The sequence below is a fragment of the Neovison vison genome, chromosome 10 (assembly GCF_020171115.1).
Source record: "Neovison vison isolate M4711 chromosome 10, ASM_NN_V1, whole genome shotgun sequence".
Taxonomy (NCBI): domain Eukaryota; kingdom Metazoa; phylum Chordata; class Mammalia; order Carnivora; family Mustelidae; genus Neogale; species Neogale vison.
Window position 1 is genome coordinate 38,687,205 of NC_058100.1, and position 21,127 is coordinate 38,708,331.

Below are 21,127 nucleotides of genomic sequence, written 5' to 3' on the forward strand. Positions count from 1 at the left end.
ACTAAAATCTAACCAAGCTGAAATCAAAAAAGCTACTAATGAGGTTCAATCAAACATGGAGGCTCTTACTGCTAGGATAAATGAGGCAGAAGAGAGAATTAGTGATATAGAAGACCAAATGATGGAGAATAAAGAAGCTGAGCAAAAGAGAGAGAGACAACTACTGGACCACGAGGGGAGAATTCTAGAGATAAGTGTTGTAAGATGCAACAATATTAGAATAATTGGGATCCCAGAAGAAGAAGAGAGGGAAGCAGAAGGTATATTGCAGCGAATTATTGTAGAGAATTTCCGTAATATGACAAAGGGAACAAGCATTAAAATCCAGGAAGTGCAGAGAACTTCCCTCAAAATCAATAAAAATAGGTTCACGCCGAGTCATCTAATAGTAAAACTTGCAAGTCGTAGTGACAAAGAAAATACTGAAAGCAGCCCAGGACAAGAAGTCTGTAACATACAATGGTAAATGATCCCAGGTCCTGGGTTTGAGTCCCACATCGGGCTCCTTGTCCAGCAGGGAGCCTGCTTCTCTCTCTGCCTCTGCCTGCCACTCTGCCTGCTTGTGCTCTCACTACGACAAATAAATAAAATCTTTAAAAAAATCTCAACCAAAAAACCCCCATCAATATGCTGTCTGCAAGAAACTCATTTTAGATCCAAAGACACTTCCAGATTTATTTATTTATTTATTTTTTAATTTTTTAAAGATTTTGTTTATTTGACAGACAGAGATCACAAGTAGACAGAGAGGCAGGCAGAGAGAGAGAGGGAAGCAGGGCTCCCGCTGAGCAGAGAGCCCCATGTGGGACTCGATCCCAGGACCCCGGGATCATGACCTGAGCCGAAGGCAGCGGCTTAACCCACTGAGCCACCCAGGCGCCCGACACTTCCAGATTTAAAGTGAAGGGGTGGAAAACCATTTACCATGCTAATGGACATCAAAAGAAAGCTGGGATGTCAATCCTTATATCAGATCAATTATATTTTAAGCCAAAGACTATGATAAGAGATGAGGAAGGACACTATATTATACTTGAAAGGTCTGTCCAACAAGAAGATCTAACAATTTAAAATATCTATGCCCCTAACATGGGAGCAGCCAACTACATAAACCAATTAATAACAAAAATCAAAGAAACACATTGACAATAATACAATAATAGTAGGGGATTTTAACACCCCCATCACTGAAATGAAGAGATCATCCACGCAAAAGATCAACAAGGATTTCCTTAAATAACACACTGGACCGGATGGACATCACAGATATATTCAGAACATTCCATCCCTAAGCAACAGAATACACATTCTTCTCTAGTGCAGGTGGAACATTCTCCAGAATAGATCACATCCTGAGTCACAAATCAGGTCTCAACCAGTACCAAAAGATTGGGATCATTCCCTCATATTTTCGGACCACAATGTTCTGAAGCTGGAACAAATAATCCTAAAATTTGTATGGAACCAGAAAAGACCTCGAATAGCCAGAGGAATGTTGAAAAAGAAAGCCAATGTTGGTGGCATCACAATTCCAGGCTTCAAGCTCTAATACAAAGCTGTCGTCATCAAGACAGTATGGTACTGGCACAAAAACAGACACAGAGATCAGTGGAGTAGAATAGAGAGCCCAGAAATAGACCCTCAACTCTATGGTCAACTAATTTTTGACAAAGCAGGAAAGAATGTCCAATGGAAAAAAGACAATCTGTTCAACAAATGGTGTTGGACAGCCACATGCAGAAAAATGAAACTGGACTATTTCCTTACACCACACAGAAAAATAGACTCCAAATGGATGAAAGACCTCAATGTGAGATAGGAATCCATCAAAATCCTTGAGGGGAACACAGGCAGCAACCTCTTCCACCTCAGTCGCAGCAACTTCTTCCTAGAAACATTGCCAAAGACAAGGGAAGCAAGGGCAAAAAATAACTACTGGAATTTAATCAAGATCAAAAGCTTTTGCACAGCAAAAGAAACAGTCAACAAAAACAAAAGACAACTGACAGAATGGGAGAAGATATTTGCAAATGACATGTCAGATAAAGGGCTAGTATCCAAAATCTATAAAGAACTTATCAAACTCAACACCCAAAGAACAAATAATCCAATCAAGAAATGGGTAGAGGACATGAACAGACATTTCTGCAAAGAAGACATCCAGATGGCCAACAGACACACGAAAAAGTGCTCCATATCACTCAGCATCAGGGAAATACAAACCAAGACCACAGTGAGGTATCACCTCACGCCAGTCAGAATGGCTAAAATTAACAAGTCAGGAAACGGCAGATGCTGGCAAGGATGTGGAGAAAGGGGAACCCTCCTACACTGTTGGTGGGAATGCAAGCTGGTGCAGCCACTCTGGAAAACAGCACAGAGGTTCTTCAAAAAGTTGAAAATAGAGCTACCCTACGACCCAGCAATTGCACTACTGGGTATTGACCCTAAAGATACAAATGTAGTGATCTGAAAAAGCATGTGCACCCGAATGTTTATAGCAACAATGTCCACAGTAGCCAAACTATGGAAAGAAACTAGATGTCCATCAATGGACATACAATGGAATACTATGCAGCCATCAAAAGAAATGAAATCTTGCCATTTGCGATGACATGGATGGAACTAGAGGGTATTATGCTGAGCAAAATAAGTCAATCAGAGAAAGACAATTATCACATGATCTCCCTGATATGAGGAAGTTGAGAGGCAAAGTGGGGTTTTGGGAGTAGGGAAGAAAAAATGAAACAAGATGGGATTGGGAGGGAGACAAATCATAAGAGACTCTTAATCTCACAAAACAAACTGATGGCTGCCCCGGGGAGGGGAGCTGGGATTGGGTGGTTGGGTTATGGGCATTGGGGAAGGTATGTGCTATGGTGAGTGCTGTGAAGTGTGTAAACCTGGTGATTCACAGACCTGTACCCCTGGGGCTAATAATACATTATAGGTTAATAAAAAATAAAAAATAAATTCACAAAAGGAGCACGTGGTCAGGGAGGCTGCGGGCCAATACAGAAGTCCAGAGTCCAAAGGCCACACTTTGTTCTGCCTTCATAAAGAGTAACAGAAATGAAACAACGTGGATAAAAACATAGTGAAAGGGGCGCCTGGGTGTCTCAGTGGCTTAAAACCTTTGCCTTCGGCTCGGGTCATGATCTCAGGATCCTGGGATCAAGCCCTGCATCGGACTCTCTGCTCAGCAGGGAGCCTGCTTCCTCCTCTCTCTCTGCCTGCCTCTCTGCCTACTTGTGATTTCTGTCTATCAAAATAAATAAATAAAATCCAAAAAAACCCAAAACATTGTCAAGCCTAGAACTTTAGTTTTTAAATCTCATAGCAGATTTGAAGATCTGTCTATCCATCCATCCATGTTTTCATCTGTCTATTTATCTATACAGCTAAGGAAACCAAAGAGGAAAGAAATTCTCGACACATTAATGCTATGGCTAAGATCTGAAAATCTGTCTGTCTACCTATCAGTTATCCATCTACCCACCTATCTAAAGAAGCCAGAGGGGAAGAAATTCTTGACACCTTAATGCTCTAGCTAAACAAAATACAACTCCATAAAAAAATAGCTCTGCTACCATCTCCTTAATGATGTCACAAGCATCTTCAGGCAGAATGGTCTACACTCAAGGTTTGATCTCCCGTATGTCTGCATGTGCACAAAAGAAGGGATCAAGAGGAAGACGGGTTTGACTCTAACGGACTGAGAGCTTGAAACTCCAGCTGACCCAGGGTTGGGCCAGGCCTGAGCCCACAATGAGCTGCACCATCAGAAGACAGGGGCCCAGTGCGCAGGCCCAGTCGGAGGTCCCCCCAAGCTCTAAGATGAATTTCTTTCTCTTGTGTAGCTGGGCTGATCACCAGCAATGAGGAAATCCAAGAAGCATCCATGCCAGAATTTAACCTATCAGTTTTGACTGTTTTAGAGTCCTCGCCTTTTCAAAACCAAGCTTTTAGGACGACCACTTCGCTTTTCATTTGGGCTGCGATTTCATAATGCTGTATTCTTTGGATATGGTTTCTGACTTCTTCTTTGTCTACCCCAGGAGGCTGTCTTGTCTCTGGTGTATTTTGGGCTTCTGATTTCATTATGATGTTTTCCCATAAAACTTTGGTATAAAAATCTGGTTTGCAGAACCTCTTCCCCATTTCAAGTCATAAAGCACAATTTTTCTTTTTTGTTCATTCGGACAGAAACATTTCCTATACCCGAAGGCACCTGCCATCAGGAGTTCTGGTAAAAACATCCTGGTGTTCCTGAAGCATGAACAGAGCCTGAATTCTCTGCATTTCTGTTCAGAGGATAGCTACTGCCCCAGAAAGAATCCCTGGGACGAGAGGCATGGTCTAGCGGCCACCTCCCTCCGTGCAGTACTAGGAATGGTCGGTTTTAACTTGAGTATTAAAGCTGAGGGTTTCCGGTTGGATTTTGAAATTTATTACTGAATTTTAAAGTATCCTTCACTACCCTATGTCACTGGTTCTAAAACCTGCTGTTTCAATAAATGGTGCTGGGAAAACTGGGCAGCTATATGTAGAAGAATGAAACTCGACCATTCTCTTACACCGTACACAAAGATCAACTCAAAATGGATAAAAGACCTCAACGTGAGACAGGAATCCATCAGAATCTTAGAGGAGAACATAGGCAGTAATCTCTTTGATATCAGCCACAGCAACTTCTTTCAAGATACGTCTCCAAAGGCAAAGGAAACAAAAGCGAAAATAAACTTCTGGGACTTCATCAAAATCAAAAGCTTCTGCACAGCAAAGGAAACAGTCAAAAAAACAAAGAGGCAACCCACGGAATGGGAGAAGATATTTGCAAATGACAGTACAGACAAAAGGTTGATATCCAGGATCTATAATGAACTCCTCAAACTCAACCCACACGAAACAGACAAACACATCAAAAAATGGGCAGAAGATATGAACAGACACTTCTCCAATCAAGACATACAAATGGCTATCAGACACATGAAAAAATGTTCATCATCATTAGCCCTCAGGGAGATTCAAATTAAAACCACATTGAGATATCACCTTACACCAGTTAGAATGGCCAAAATTAACAAAACAGGAAACAACATGTGTTGGAGAGGATGTGGAGAAAGGGGAACCCTCTTACACTGTTGGTGGGAATGCAAGTTGGTGCAGCCTCTTTGGAGAACAGTGTGGAGATTCCTCAAGAAATTAAAAATAGAGCTTCCCTACGACCCTGCAATTGCACTCCTGGGTATTTACCCCAAAGATACAGATGTCGTGAAAAGAAGGGCCATCTGTACCCCAATGTTTATAGCAGCAATGGCCACAGTCGCCAAACTGTGGAAAGAACCAAGATGCCCTTCAACGGATGAATGGATAAGGAAGATGTGGTCCATATACACTATGGAGTATTATGCCTCCATCAGAAAGGATGAATACCCAACTTTTGTAGCAACATGGACGGGACTGGAAGAGATTATGCTGAGTGAAATAAGTCAAGCAGAGAGAGTCAATTATCATATGGTTTCACTTATTTGTGGAGCATAACAAATAGCATGGAGGACAAGGGGCGTTAGAGAGGAGTAGGGAATTTGGGCAAATTGGAAGGGGAGGTGAACCATGAGAGACTATGGACTCTGAAAAACAATCTGAGGGGTTTGAAGTGGCGGGGGGGGGGGGGGTGGGAGGTTGGGGTACCAGGTGGTGGGTATTATAGAGGGCACGGCTTGCATGGAGCACTGGGTGTGGTGAAAAAATAATGAATACTGTTTTTCTGAAAATAAATAAATTGGAAAAAAAAATAAAACCTGCTGTTTCTACTTTTTTTTTTTTTTTTTTTTTTTGGTGTGTTTCTACATTTTAACAACTCTGATGTTGGGATGCCTCTTAGGGTTGCTGAGAGCAGGCGCTGGTTGTGACTGAGCTGTCACTTCAAGTCTTGGCTGTTATTCCTGGTGGTGTGACAGGGCTCCTGAAGTTTCTTAATATTCAGTCGGCAAAACACTTAAGGACTCTTTGAGGAAGGATTGTGCGGCCTGGTTACTGTCAGAATTTGTCTTTCATTGACATTTTCTGATAATGTTCAGAAACAAGCAGAACGGAAGTCTGCTCAGAGAAAAGAGACAATAGTAGAGCGTCTGTTTCTAAAGTTAGAGCACCCTCCGCATCTCGATGGTGCAGATGGTGCCAGGTGGAAAACACAGGCATGCATGACTCAGACGCCGTAAGTGTTTTGGAAAACTTGGACTCTGCGTGGATGTTTCAAGAATTCCTTGATCATTTTATTTCACTCACAGCAACCTACTCTAGCTAACTGTAAACTCTCCAAAGTCTGCAGAAGGCTCAGGCCTTTGTCGGTTTTTTAGCTTTCAAGCCCAGCTTCCTGGCACCTGTCAGATGTTCAAGGAGTGCTTGTTGAATGACTAATGAATGTACAACAGAGGAAAAGAAGATGGGAAGACCAACTGTGAGACAGAAAGGAGGTCTGAAGGCGATGTTATGAGTGAGGCTTAAAATGGACCTTGAGGGTTGAACAGGAGCTCGCAAATTGATGAGGAGAGAGAGGGTATTTCAAGTTCAAGGAAAAGTATGTGTTAAAAACAGAGCCCCAGGAAAGCGGCCTGTGCTTGGGAAATAACAATTATCATTCAGCTCTCTGGAAAGCCAAGATGAGAAACTGGTACGAATGAGAGTGAAAAGGACATTTGGACCCTGAGCAGTTTCAAGCACTTTTTTAAAATTCATGTGGACTTTATTTCTAGATCACAGATTTCAATCCTTTCTGACTTTAATAGAATGACTCATGATATAAAAGAGTTATCGTCTGACAGTGAACGAGTCAAAGCCTGGTTTTTCCCAAAGTGAAATTTATATTTTCTATTTTAACATTATTTTAGTCTTAATTTTTGGTAGGCTATTGGAGCAAATATTTTCATCATATTCTAGAACATACACTGAATTGCTATGGCTTTGAAAGACAAAAAATTATTATTATATATTTCAGTGCAACAACAATAGAGTATAAGAATTAAAAACGCAGTAAGTGGGGAGACGGCTGGCAGAAGACCGAGGACTTCTAGGCCATGAAAATACTCTGTATGGTGTTATGACGACAGATGTATGTCACTACCTATGTGTCCAAACCCGCAAAATGTATAACACCAAGAACGAATCCAAGGGAAACTGTGGACTTCGGGTGACGATGAAGTGTCGAGACAGGCTCATCCTTGGGGACACCCCTCCCCCTCTGGTGAGTGAGGACGGTGATGGCATAGGCTGTGTGTGATGGGAGAGGGGTTACCTGGGAAATCCCCGTATCTTCCCCTCTATGTTGTTGTACACCTCAAACTGCTCCAAAAAACACAGCCTTAGAAAAACGCAGTAATATGACTGAGAAATAATATTTTGCATATGACTAAGAAACACACCTAGAAATAAAAATTTTTTTTAAAAACCCCCAACAGGGTTTATAGTACAAAACAGCCTTGGTGTGGCTGGATGAGGTGGAACTTTCAAGGCACCTGCTGGGAGACAAGAGCCGGGCCGGTGGCGTCGCCTGCAGCCATGGTGGGCCCCACGTACGGCAGGGGTATAGGAAGGAGCAGGACTGGTGACAATCCCACATCGTATCAGCTTGTCCGTGGGGAATGAGGCAGCCAGAAGCCATTTCCCATATGCTGCCGTTAAGCTCTGACCTCATCGCTTTCTGACTAATCCTCCAGCCAAGACAACGGGGAGCGGATAAAATCCAGAAACAAAACTCGTGAAGCCATCCGAAAGGCGTCCAGATTTAGAGAACAAGTTTACTGCTATGAAAAACCATTTATGGGGTCCTTTCCCACACATCAAACAGAGTGCCTTCTCCGATGTGGATGTGCCCAGGAGTGGCTGGGCACGTGGGAACCCAGCTGGAGGGCTTGTGGCTGGAAGGGAGGAGAGGAAGAGCGTCGGCTAAGCCCACGTGCTCATTTCAGATGCTTACGGGGACAAGTGCTAACGGTCAGTCAGTGGCATAAATGTTCGAACCGAAAGGGAGCCTTGTCTAAAATGAAATCCCTCCCCGGGCTCGCGGGCTTCTTGAGCATAGGGTTTCAAATGCACCCCACCCCCCGGGCCACAGTGTGAGGTGTTTGCGGGGGGGTGACCTTTCTGATGTCTTAGTCCTGTGAGTGGAGGAGCGGTCCCGGGCGGGGGTCGGGGGGTGTGGGGAGCTGGGATCTGTAAGCTACTGGGATCTCCCCCGCTCCAGGAAGGGCTCGGAGGCCTGGCCGGCCAGCCTTGCCCTTGCTGGGCCCACACCCACACTAAATCCTCGCCACTTCCTGGGGAAGCCTCACTCACCCCTTCTCACCTTGTACGTGACCAGTTTCTATTCCCAGTGACTTCTCACAGCTGCAGTTGCTCATAGCTAGTCTCATGCTTATCTGTCACTCGTGGACTATTTCCGGCCAGACCTTCCTGGAAAGTCACCCGAAGACCAGGATCTCTCCATAAAAAAAGAAACGATAAACCTAAAGAAGGGTGTTCCGACCCAGATTGAAAATGATTTCATAGGGGCGCCTGGGTGGCTCAGTGGGTTAATGCCTCTGCCTTCGGCTCCGGTCATGATCCCAGGGTCCTGGGATCGAGCCCCAGGTCAGGCTCTCAGCTCAGCAGGGAGCCTGCTTCCTCCTCTCTCTCTGCCTCTCTCTCTGCCTGTCTCTCTGCATCCTTGTGATCTCTGTCAAATAAATAAATAAAATCTTTAAAAAAAAAAAAAGAAAATGATTTCATAAAAATTAATTCATTAAATAAAACGGTTTCATGACAAATATTTCTACGATGCACAGTTATTATCTAATTTGTCTCTGCCAGAGGATGAGAGAAATACAGTCACTGTGATGACTACGTGTGGTGCCACATTCAGGCGCAGTAACAGAAGTCGGACGGACCTACCAGAAGCACACACAGGACAGCAACAGGAAATTAGGGTCCTGTTCGTTTCTCTCCGATTGTAAAGGGAAGTAAGTCATCTGTTCTGTTTTGGTAAGAACTCCTATCATACATTAACAGAGCCTAAGTTGTAGTAATATACCCAATTTGCTGTGAAATTCCTTTGTGAGAAGTAATGGTTATAATGAAACTTTAATTCATAGTTCACTCTAGAACCATAGTCAAGGACTTCACCTATAAATTCATTTATAGTGAATGAACATCTTAGGTGCCAAATATTCAGCAGCACCTGACATACCCCTCAGTCCTCATAGTCGGTATATATATTTCTTAATTGTTATAATTGACATACAATTGTCATACAATATTTCATTCATTTCAGGTGAAAGAAGAGATTGGGGGGGTGTATATATGTCGGGTGTGATTGTGTCTTATGTGGTGTCTATGTGTATATAGGTGTTGTATATACACAACATGTGTTTGTATGGAAGTAGACACCATGGGAAATTTATCAGCAAATACAGGAACTCGGAGTTAGCCCAAAGTAATCCGTTCCTAAAAATGTGGCAGCTTGTGGATTTTCAGGTAGTGGGAACCCAATCTCGTGTTTTCTAAACAGGAAAAGTAAGATCACAAATCAAACAAAACACAAATCAAAACCAGATACCACCTTACACCAGTCAGAATGGCAAAAATCAAAAAGGCAAGAAACAACAAATGTTGGAGAAGTTATGGAGAGAGGAGAGCGCTCTTACACTGCTGGTGGGAATGCAAGTTGGTACAGACACTTTGGAAAAGAGTGTGGAGATTCCTCAAAAAGTAAAAAAATAGAGCTACCCTATGACCCAGCAACTGCACTACTGGGGATTTACCCCAAAGATACAGATGTAGTGAAAAGAAGGGCCATATGCACCCCAATGTTCATAGCAGCAATGGCCACAGTCGCCAAACTGTGGAAGGAGCCGAAATGCCCTTCAGCAGACGAATGGATAAAGAAGATGCGGTCCAGGGGACAAGATGGCGGGGAAGTAGGAGGAGGCGCCTTTTCATCTTGTACCCCAAAGTGAGCTGATTACCTACCAAAGAACTCCGATCACCCATGAAATCAGCCCGAGATCAGAATTACACACGTCGGGATCTCTACAGGGGAGAAGACGCCAGTGGGCAGGTAAAGCGGAGTGGGAACAGCGGACTGATATCGGAAGATAAACAAAAGGGGGAGGGAGCCACCAGAGGCGACCGGTGCGAAAGTCAGACCCCGATCCGAGCGAGAGCGCCCCGCGTCTGGGGACCAGCAGTAACTCGGAGCCTGGCTGAAAGCACTCCAAAAGAGCAAAGGATCGCGGGGGGAGATTGTGGGAATCGGGGCGGCTAGGGACAGGGGCTTGAGTCCCCGGTCCCAGACGGCCTCCCCTGTCCTGGGCACACAGAGCGCGGCAGAGAAACCAGCTCTGCGTCCCTAAGCCGCCAGCGGTCCGTTTCCTGTGAGGGGACGGGAGCCACGCGGGGGCCGAACGCGGGAGCCGAACGCGGGAGCCCTGCTGCAGAGCCTGAGATACTCCCCTGAGAGAGGGATGAGGGCCCAGCCGGTGCCCTCGGATACCCGCCACTGTTTCAGAGCCTGCACCAACCCCCCCCAGAGAGGTCGCGAAGGCCCAGCCTGGTGCTCTCGGACCTGCGCCCCGTTCTCAGAGCCTGAGACCCGCGCGCGAACCTCAGCCTCCCCTGAAACTGGCGCCGCAAGCCCGACGCTCTTAGACCAGCAAGACCAGCCCTCCCAGCCCGGCCGGCGGGGAATGTAGCGCGCCATCGCGGCCTGGAACCTCTCTGGCGGTCGGAGGGGCCCAGGGCCGCTGCTGCCTCGGCTCTGGGGACGAGCAAAAGATCCTGCGTCCCCCGGGACTGCGACTTGGAACCTGCGCTGCCAGCGGCCAAGGGGGATCTTATTTAGGCGCCACAGCCAGACTGAGGCTTCTCTCTGAGACGGAGATCAGGGTGCGGTTTGTTTTCCTCTAAAACTACAAAAACCATCAAAAGCGGTCAAAGTGAGGGAAAAAAAAAAGTGAACAGACATAAAAACCGCCAGAGAACAAAAGCCTGGGGGGAAAAAAAAGTTTCCTCAGAGCCCACCGCCTTGAGGGGAGCGGGAAGACTTAAGTCAGGGAACATCACTGACTGAAAACCCACGTGGCAGGCCCCTTCCCCAGAAAACAAACCAAGAAAGAAAAAAAAAAAAGAGAGAGAAAAAAAAAGGACTGCAAGAGAACAACCACTACTTTATAGGAAAACTTTATTTTTCATTCATTCCCACCATTCTGGTTCATTTTTTATTTTTTTATATATAGGTAATTTTTTTAACCTACTAACCATCACAGCGAGCTATCCAGTAAATCAAATTCCACAATAACCTTCTAACCTGAACTTTTTGATACATACACCTATGTTTTTCTTTTGCATTTCTATTTTTTGAATTCCTTCTTTTTTTAAATTTTAGTTTAGTTTAGTCTAGTTTATTCCTTTTTATTTTTATCTTCTAATATTCATATAGAGTTAAACTTCAAACTGATCCCCTATCCCCAATCAATACTACGCCAATAGGTAAACTAATTTTTAATCCCCCTTTATCTTAGGAAAGTTGAGTCCTTTAACAAAGATATCAAGATACATCCAGGAAGAATCAAAACAACCTTCCTCGCACACACTGAGAATTTATAACCAGTCTCCCATCTTTTTCTTCCACCAGTGTTTCTGTGTTTTTGTGTTTGTCCTGATAGTATATAAATCTTACACGTGGGGTTCTTTTTGATGAGGTTCTTCCTTTATTTGCATATATATATTTTTTTCTCTTGTCATATACTTTTATCAGTCTTTTTGTTTGTCTGTTTTTGTTTGTTTACTTCATAAATCTTACCAGGGGGCCCATTTGGGCTGAACCTTCTCTTTCATCTTCCCTTTCTTCCTGTCTCTCCCTCTATCTCTTTTTTTTTTTTCTTTTTCTTTTCTTTTGTCTCTCATTTGGGTGGGGAATCCTGATTGCTCAGAAGTGTTCCACAGTGCACCTTGACTGCACCACAGTTGATACATCCAGCTACATCTGTTCAGTCATCTCCCACTAAAATGACTAGGAGGAGGAATGCCCAACAGAAGAAAAATACAGAGGATGGACCTTCTACAACAGAGCTAACGGCTATCAACATAGACAATATGTCAGAAAGAGAATTCAGGCTAATAATTATCCAGGCAATAGCTAGGTTGGAGAAAGCCATGGATGACCAAACAGAATTGATTAGGGCCGAGCTGAAAGCGACCAGACAGGATGTTCACAATGTTAGGGCGGAGCTTAAAGCTACCAGGGAGGAGGTCCACAATGCTCTCAATGAGTTCCAATCCAATCTAAACTCTCTCAAAGCTAGGGTAACTGAGACAGAAGATAGAATTACTGATCTGGAGGACAAACAGATAGAGAGAAAGGATCAGGAAGAAGCCTGGAACAAAGAGCTTAGAAACCACGAAAACAGAATCAGGGAAATAAATGATGCCATGAAACGTTCCAACGTCAGAATTATTGGAATCCCTGAAGGGGAGGAGAAAGAAAGAAGTCTAGAAGATATAGTGGAACAAGTCCTTCATGAAAATTTTCCCAATCTCGCGAATGGAACCAGCGTTCATGTACTAGAGGCTGAACGGTCTCCACTCAAGATTATACATTCCAAAAATACATCATGACACCTGATAGTCAAATTGAGGAATTATAATTGTAGGTATAATCTCTTGAAAGCCACTAGGGCAAAGAGGCTCCTTACTTATAGAGGAAAGCCCATCAGAATAACATCAGACCTGTCCACAGAGACCTGGCAAGCCAGAAGAGGCTGGCAAAATATATTCAGGGCACTAAATGAGAAGAACATGCAGCCAAGAATACTTTATCCAGCAAGACTGACATTCAAAATGGATGGAGAGATAAAGAGTTTCCAAGACCGGCAAGGCTTAAAAGACTATGAACCACCAAGCCAACACTGCAGGAAATATAAAGGGGGGGGTTCTATAAAAGAGGAAAAATCCTAAGAATAGCATTGAACAGAAATATAGAGACAGTCTACAGAAAGAAAGACTTCAAAGGTAACTCGATGTCAATAAAAACGTATCTATCAATAATCACTCTCAATGTGAATGGCCTAAATGCACCCATAAAATGGCACAGGGTTGCAGATTGGATAAAACGACAGGACCCATCCACATGTTGTCTACAAGAGACCCATTTTGAACCTAAAGATACACCCAGACTGAAAGTGAAGGGTTGAAGAAGCATTTTTAATGCCAGTGGGCCTCTAAAGAAGGCTGGGGTAGCGATTCTCATATCAAATAAATTAGACTTTAAACTAAAGACTGTAGTCAGAGATACAGAAGGACACTACATAATCCTTAAAGGGACTATCCACCAAGATGATCTAACAATTGTAAATATCTATGCCCCCAATATGTGATCCAACAATTGCTCCAATATGGGAGCAGCCAATTACATAAGAAAACTGTTAATCTAGATAAAGAGTCATATTGATATGAATACACTAATCGCTGGAGATCTTAACACGCCTCTCTCAGAAATAGACAGATCATCGAAGCAGAAAATCAATAAAAAACAAGAGCATTGAATGACACATTGGACCAGATGGACCTCACAGATCTATACAGAACATTCTACCCTAAAACAACAGAATACTCATTCTTCTCAAGTGCACACGGAACCTTCTCCAGAATAGACCACATACTGGGTCACAAATCAGGACTCAACCGATATCAAAAGACTGAGATTATTCCCTGCATATTCTCAGATCACAATGCTTTGAAACTGGAGCTCAATCACAAGGAAAAGTTCAGAAGGAACTCAAACACCTGGAAGCTAAAGGCCACCTTGCTTAAGAAAGCTTGGATCAACCAGGAGATCAAAGAAGAACTGAAACAATTCATGGAAACCAATGAGAATGAAGACACTTCGGTCCAAAACCTATGGGATACAGCAAAGTTGGTCCTAAGGGGGAAATACATAGCCATCCAAGCCTCCCTCAAAAAAATCGAAAAATCCAGAACACAGCAGCTTTCTCTACACCTTAAAGAACTGGAGAATAAACAACAAATCAAACCAACTCCACACATAAGAAGGGAAATCATCAAGATTCGAGCTGAGATCAATGAGGTAGAAACCAGAGATACAGTAGAACGTATCAATGAAACTAGAAGCTGGTTTTCTGAAAGAATCAATAAGATCGATAAGTCACTGGCCACATTAATCCAAAAGAAAAGAGAGAAAGCCCAAATTCATAAAATTATGAATGAAAAGGGAGAGATCACAACTAACACCAAAGAAGTAGAAACAATCATCAAAAGTTATTATCAACAGTTATATTCCAATAAGCTTAGCAACCTTGATGAAATGGATGCATTCCTGGAAAACTATAAACTCCCAAAATTGAACCAGGAAGAAATCGACAACCTGAATAGACTGATATCTAGTAACGAGATTGAAGCAGTGATCAAAAACCTCCCAAAAAACAAGAGCCCAGGACCTGATGGCTTCCCTGGAGAATTCTACCAAACTTTCAAAGAAGAAATAACACCTATTCTCCTGAAGCTGTTTCAAAAAATTGAAGCAGAAGGAAAACTTCCAGACTCTTTCTATGAAGCCAGCATTACCCTGATCCCCAAACCAGGCAAAGACCCTACCAAAAAGGAGAATTTCAGAACAATATCACTGATGAATATGGATGCTAAGATTCTCAACAAGATCGTAGCAAACAGGATCCAACAGCACATTCAAAAGAGTATCCACCATGACCAGGTGGGATTCATCCCTGGGCTACAAGGATGGTTCAACATTCGCAAATCAATCAATGTGATAAAATAAATTAATATGAGAAGAGAGAAGAACCACATGGTCCTCTCAATTGATGCAGAAAAAGCATTTGACAAAATCCAGCATCCATTCCTGATTAAAACGCTTCAAAGTATAGGGATAGAGGGAACATTCCTGAACTTCATCAAATCTATGAAAGACCCACAGCAAATATCATCCTCAATGGGAAAAAGCTTGCAGCCTTCCCATTGCGATCAGGAATAAGACAAGGATGCCCACTTTCATCACTCTTGTTCAACTTAGTATTAGAAGTCCTAGCAACAGCAATCAGACAACAAAGAGAAATAAAAGGTATCCAAATTGGTAATGAAGAAGTCAAACTCTCTCTTCACAGATGACATGATTCTTTATATGGAAAACCCAAAAGACTCCACCCCCAAACTACTAGAACTCATACAGCAATTCAGCAACGTGGCAGGATACAAAGTCAATGTGCAGAAATCAGTGGCTTTCTTATACACTAACAATGAAAATACAGAAAGGGAAATTAGAGAATCGATTCCATTTACTATAGCACCAAGAACCAAAAGATACCTGGGAATAAACCTAACCAAGAGGTAAAGGATCTGTACTTGAACTACAGAACACTCATGAAGGAAATTGAAGAAGACACAAAAAGATGGAAGACCATTCCATGTTCTTGGATCGGAAGAATAAACATTGTTAAAATGTCTATACTGCCTAGAGCAATCTATACTTTTAATGCCATTCCGGTCAAAATTCCACCAGTATTCTTCAAAGAGCTGGAGCAAATAATCCAGAAATTTGTATGGAATCAGAAGAGACCCCGAATCGCTAAGGAAATGTTGAAAAACAAAAATAAAACTGGGGGCATCATGTTACCTGATTTCAAGCTTTATTACAAAGCTGTGGTCACCAAGACAGCATGGTACTGGCATAAAAACAGACACATAGACCAGTGGAACAGAGTAGAGAGCCCAGATATGGACCCTCAACTCTATGGTCAATTAATCTTCGACAAAACAGGAAAAAATATGCAGTGGAATAAAGACAGTCTCTTCAATAAATGGTGCTGGGAAAACTGGGCAGCTATATGTAGAAGAATGAAACTCGACCATTCTCTTACACCACACACAAAGATAAATTCAAAATGGATAAAAGACCTCAACGTGAGACAGGAATCCATCAGAATCCTAGAGGAAAACATAGGCAGTAATCTCTTCGATATCAGCCACAGCTACTTCTTTCAAGATATGTCTCCAAAGGCAAAGGAAACAAAAGTGAAAATAAACTTTTGGGACTTCATCAAAATCAAAAGCTTCTGCACAGCAAAGGAAACAGTCAGAAAAACAAAGAGGCAACCCACGGAATGGGAGAAGATATTTGCAAATGACAGTACAGACAAAAGGTTGATATCCAGGATCTATAATGAACTCCTCAAACTCAACACACACAAAACAGGCAAACATATCAAAAAATGGGCAGAAGATATGAACAGACACTTCTCTAATCAAGACATACAAATGGCTATCAGACACATGAAAAAATGTTATCATTAGCCCTCAGGGAGATTCAAATTAAAACCACATTGAGATATCACCTTACACCAGTAGAATGGCCAAAACTAGTAAGACAGGAAACAACATGTGCTGGAGGGGATGTGGAGAAAGGGGAACCCTCTTACACTGTTGGTGGGAATGCAGGTTGGTACAGCCTCTTTGGAGAACAGTGTGGAGACTCCTCAAGAAATTAAAAATAGAACTTCCCTATGACCCTGCAATTGCACCCCTGGGTATTTACCCCAAAGATACAGATGTCATGAAAAGAAGGGCCATCTGTACCCCAATGTTTATAGCAGCAATGGCCACAGTCGCCAAACTATGGAAAGAACCAAGATGCCCTTCAACGGATGAATGGATAAGGAAGATGTGGCCCATATACACTATGGAGTATTATGCCTCCATCAGAAAGGATGAATCCCCAACTTTTGTAGCAACATGGACGGGACTGGAAGAGATTATGCTGAGTGAAATAAGTCAAGCAGAGAGAGTCAATTATCATATGGTTTCACTTATTTGTGGAGCATAACAAATAGCATGGAGGACATGGGGAGTTAGAAGGAGAAAGGAGTTGGGGGAAATTGGAAGGGGAGGTGAACCATGAGAGACTATGGACTCTGAAAAACAATCTGAGGTGTTTGAAGGGGCGGGGGGTGGGAGGTCCGGGTACCAGGTGGTGGGTATTATAGAGGGCACGGCTTGCATGGAGCACTGGGTGTGGTGAAAAAATAATGAATACTGTTATGCTGTAAATAAATAAATTTAATTAAAAAAAAAAGAAGATGTGGTCCATATATACAATGGAATATTAGGCAGCCATCAGAACGGATGAATACCTAACTTTTGCATCAACTTGGATGGGATCAGAAGAGATTATGCTGAGTAAAATAAAACACCAGAGAAAGTAAACTATCACATGATTGCAGTTATTTGTGGAACATAAGGAATAGCATGGAGAACAGGAGAAGGTAAAAATGAAGGGGGAGAAATCAGAGTGGGAGATGAACCACGAGAGACTGTGGACTCCGGGAAACAAACAGAGTTTCAGAGGGGAGGGAAGGTGGCGGATGGCTTAGCCTGGTGATGGGTATTAAGGAGGGCACGGATTGCACAGAGCACTGGGTGTGAGAAACAAACAATGAATAATGGAACACTACATCAAAAACTAATGATGTACTGTATGGTAAATAACATAACACAATGAAAAAAAAAGAACACATTTCTAATTCACGTTAATCCACTGAACTATGTATTTTCTAGTGTTTCAAAAATATTATCCTGTGCTCAGGTAGCACAGTGAAGATTTTCAGGCCTAACAGTAGCTCCTAAGTTACCCTGATTTTCCCATGCATAGAAAAAACAATACACCTGAGCCTGACCACGCTTATATATTCTGTGTAATTATATCGTCCCTTAGGTTTTATTGCTTCCAAGTTTTCTCTTGCACAAGGAAAGACTACTTGGGCTCAACCCTTTGCTTCATAGCCTGGTACATTTTTCAGAAAGTGTTTTCACTTAATAATCCAGGGAAGATAACAAGCAACACCGCCCAGCATGTTTAAATGCACACACAGGAGACGCAACGCTGCTCCCTGGGGCCAAAGCCTCGTCTTCTCCTGGGGACACCTGGTAGCACGAGCATTTTCACGGGCCCACACCTACCATTTCCATTCAGAGGCTTACAGCTCCAGTAGTGAAATACAGGGCCAACATTCTGATAAACCCGTGAGAAGTATTTGGAAGGAACAGTTGTGTTAGTGAAGACACAGCAAAGTCAAGGAAGTTATTTCCTAAGGATTCCTCCTGGTCTTGGGATTTGGAGACAAATCACAAAGTGGCCTGTGAATGATATTCTCTGTGGAATTACACTGGGTTTCACAGACGCCTCCATCTGACTATACTATTTTAAAAGAAGTTGGGGCATGAGGAGGATTTTCATTTGAAGGGCAAGAGAAAAACAGAAATCCAGTGTTTGTTTGAATGAGAAGTGGCTCTTGAATCATATCATTGCAATGTTCAGAGAGGGAAAGAGTCTTCTTTTTAGTTAATTATCCTTTAATGGCTAGTAGATTATTTTGCAACAACACTATTTAAAACCTCCCAGTAGTATTGATTAATTAGGTCTCTCATTTATAGGCTTTAATCGGGTTATTTTTCAAAGGAGAAACAAGAAGTGAACTTCATGCAGTGGGCTGACCATCAAGAAATCACGTATTATTTTAGGCAGAATGAGAGCTGTCCTCAGGGGGCCCCCCCACCCCGGGGCTAGAGTAGCGCAGAGACCTTGGCCTTCCTTACCCTTTGATCTCAAGGCTTCTAATACCTTTGAGTCGGCGGTCACATCACTCACTAGCTTGATTTCAATATTTTGCGAAGTCAGTTGGAGCAACTTTTCAAAAAGACGTTGACCCTAGAAAAAAATATTCAGAGATGAGGAAAGTCAGAAAACCTAAAGTATGCTACTTAGGATAGGTATAAATAAACGTATTAACAATTAAAACTATTCCTTCAAATTTTTTTTAAAAGATTTTATTTATTTATTTGACAGAGATCACAAGTAGGCAGAGAGGCAGGCAGAGAGAGAGAGGAAGGGAAGCAGGCTCCCCGCCGAGCAGAGAGCCTGACGAGGGGCTCGATCCCAGGACCCTGGGATCATGACCCGAGCCAAAGGCAGAAGCTTTAACCCACTGAGCCACCCAGGTGCCCCTATTCATTCAAACTTTATAAGGGAAGCGTTTCAGCAGTTAGCGTTCATGGAAAATTTCTTTCAGAAGAGTTCTAGAACCGGAGCAGTAGCATGAACACAGATTACATTATGTTTTCCGAGTGACAATTACTCCAATTCCACGTTCAATGCTACAGTGCAAATCTACTCTTCTTTTCCTTTTCCATGAATTCTGACATTATCGACACCAGAAGAGGCAGCAGAGACTATTATAAAATTGTGTTTGGGCCTAGAGAGACCTGGATTCCAGCTGGTTTTCCAATTTATAAGCTGTGTTTCTTCTCACTAATCTCTAGCTCTTCCTCAGTAGAACGTAGATAAAAATAACGTACTTTAAAAGTTTTTTTGTGAGAATTAAAGGAATTAGTAGTAGGTAAGTATCCTTTCAGTGGAAGCTCTGATGGGGAAAGTCACGGCTACTTATCGGTGATTTGCCTGAATTCACCTTCTGGTTTAAAACCCCTTTTTACAGAATTCAACTAACGCTCTGCCCTAGCCATCTGTCATTACTAGCACAACCCAAAAATGACTGGAATAAAAATAAAAAATAAAACATAAAGCTTTGCTTACATAAGATTTTCAAAGCACTACATTTTTATAAGAAATGTTCATCTCCGGGAGACTGCGCTGGGGCAGGTCCTCAGCAATTACACCGTCTCTGGTGAGGGGACGGCAACCTTAGCTCGTTTATTTTCCCTTGTGTGTGTTCACAGACTCCCTCTCCTATCATAAAAGGAACTGGTCTTCCTTTATTGATTTTGGAGAACTTTGTTATTCAGCCACAAACTCAAATGCCTTCCGGGGTCGGACAGGCAATAAGGTTTGGTCTTAATGGCCCCCAGGTGGCAAAGTCTTATCCTGCTTTGCTAAGGATGGACCGTTAATAATGATTCGGTACAAAGGATGGGAGGGAAGGGAGGGTATGGATGCAGGATTCCTGCACTTCAGCCTCAGAAAGCAGAGAAGCCAAAGATGCAAGTCCGAGACTTTGGAGGGTAAGGAGAGCAAGCCGGCAGGACAGTCCTAGGGCCACGCAGCAGGAGGGGAATGTCTGGCATAATCCAGCCCTGCTGGCCTGGAGCGGGGCCCCAGATGGCCAGTGCTCTCTCATCCCTGAGTACCAGAGGGCGGAGTGGGAAGTGCACCCCACGGCAGGGACATGAGCCTGCCTTCCTCTAACTAAGCATGGAAATCAAGGGGCCCAAAGTGGAGCTCATGAATTACTCCGCACCCAGAGCCTGGAGGCAGGCTCCCTGCAGAGCAGGTGTTCTGGAGAGGGGTGGAATGAGTGTACCAGGCTGGTGTCCACTATTTATTTAAAAGAGATTGGAGGGGTGGTGGCTGAACAAGAGAGAAACACACAGAGAGGCAGAGGAGGGAAGAAAGAAAACAGCAGCCGCCTTGTAGATTGCAGGGTCTATGTGGATTTCAGGTTTCCTGCAGGAGCCGGAGTACCCGGCAGCCACGGGCTCAGATAGAGGTGGAGAGGGATAGCCAGGTGGCGGGGAGCTGTGGTTCTCCTGCGGGGTTATCACCAACACAGCCTTCCTCGTCAGCTCTGGTACCCCATGGACTTGCGGACTATAATCTTGTCACACACCCTTGGAGGCTTGGGGATGTCTGCATGGCCCAGATTTCTGGAGCCCAGCCTCACCGTCAAACTGTCTGTATTCTTCCCTTCACACAGAGAAAAGGCTTATGTGCGGTGTGTTTTGGGAGACTCCACCGGTAACAAGCCACAGTTTTTACAGGAATGCATGGTTTTTTTCCCCCTGCTCTTAGTTAACAATAGATCTTGCACCAGTGAAATGTAAGAGATCTCCTAACCTATCTGTATTTCTGGCTGTGTGCCTTAAATTGATTCCCACTATGTTATTTTTGTGAGATTTAAAATGAAGACCAGAGCTCTCAAACATAGATGAAAATAGAAACTCCCAAGTTCACAGATACTGGCAGACTGTCATTAAATAAAGCTAATTTTTCCTGTTAGTACGTGCTGATGACTTACCCCAAGGATTCTTAAAATTGTTAATTATATACTTA

General features: G+C 43.2%; 1 protein-coding gene across 2 annotated transcripts in view; it reads right to left on the reverse strand.

Annotated features, from left to right (window-relative positions):
* PLD5 (phospholipase D family member 5) overlaps window positions 1-21,127 on the reverse strand; it is a 390,515-nt gene that overhangs the window by 147,953 nt on the left and 221,435 nt on the right. The window contains exon 4 of one of the 2 annotated variants that reach the window (XM_044267027.1): window positions 18,658-18,769. In XM_044267027.1, coding sequence (XP_044122962.1) covers window positions 18,658-18,769 — 112 coding nt within the window. Of the gene's footprint in view, window positions 1-18,657; window positions 18,770-21,127 lie in introns of those variants that run through there. The other variant, XM_044267029.1, reaches the window with a different exon arrangement.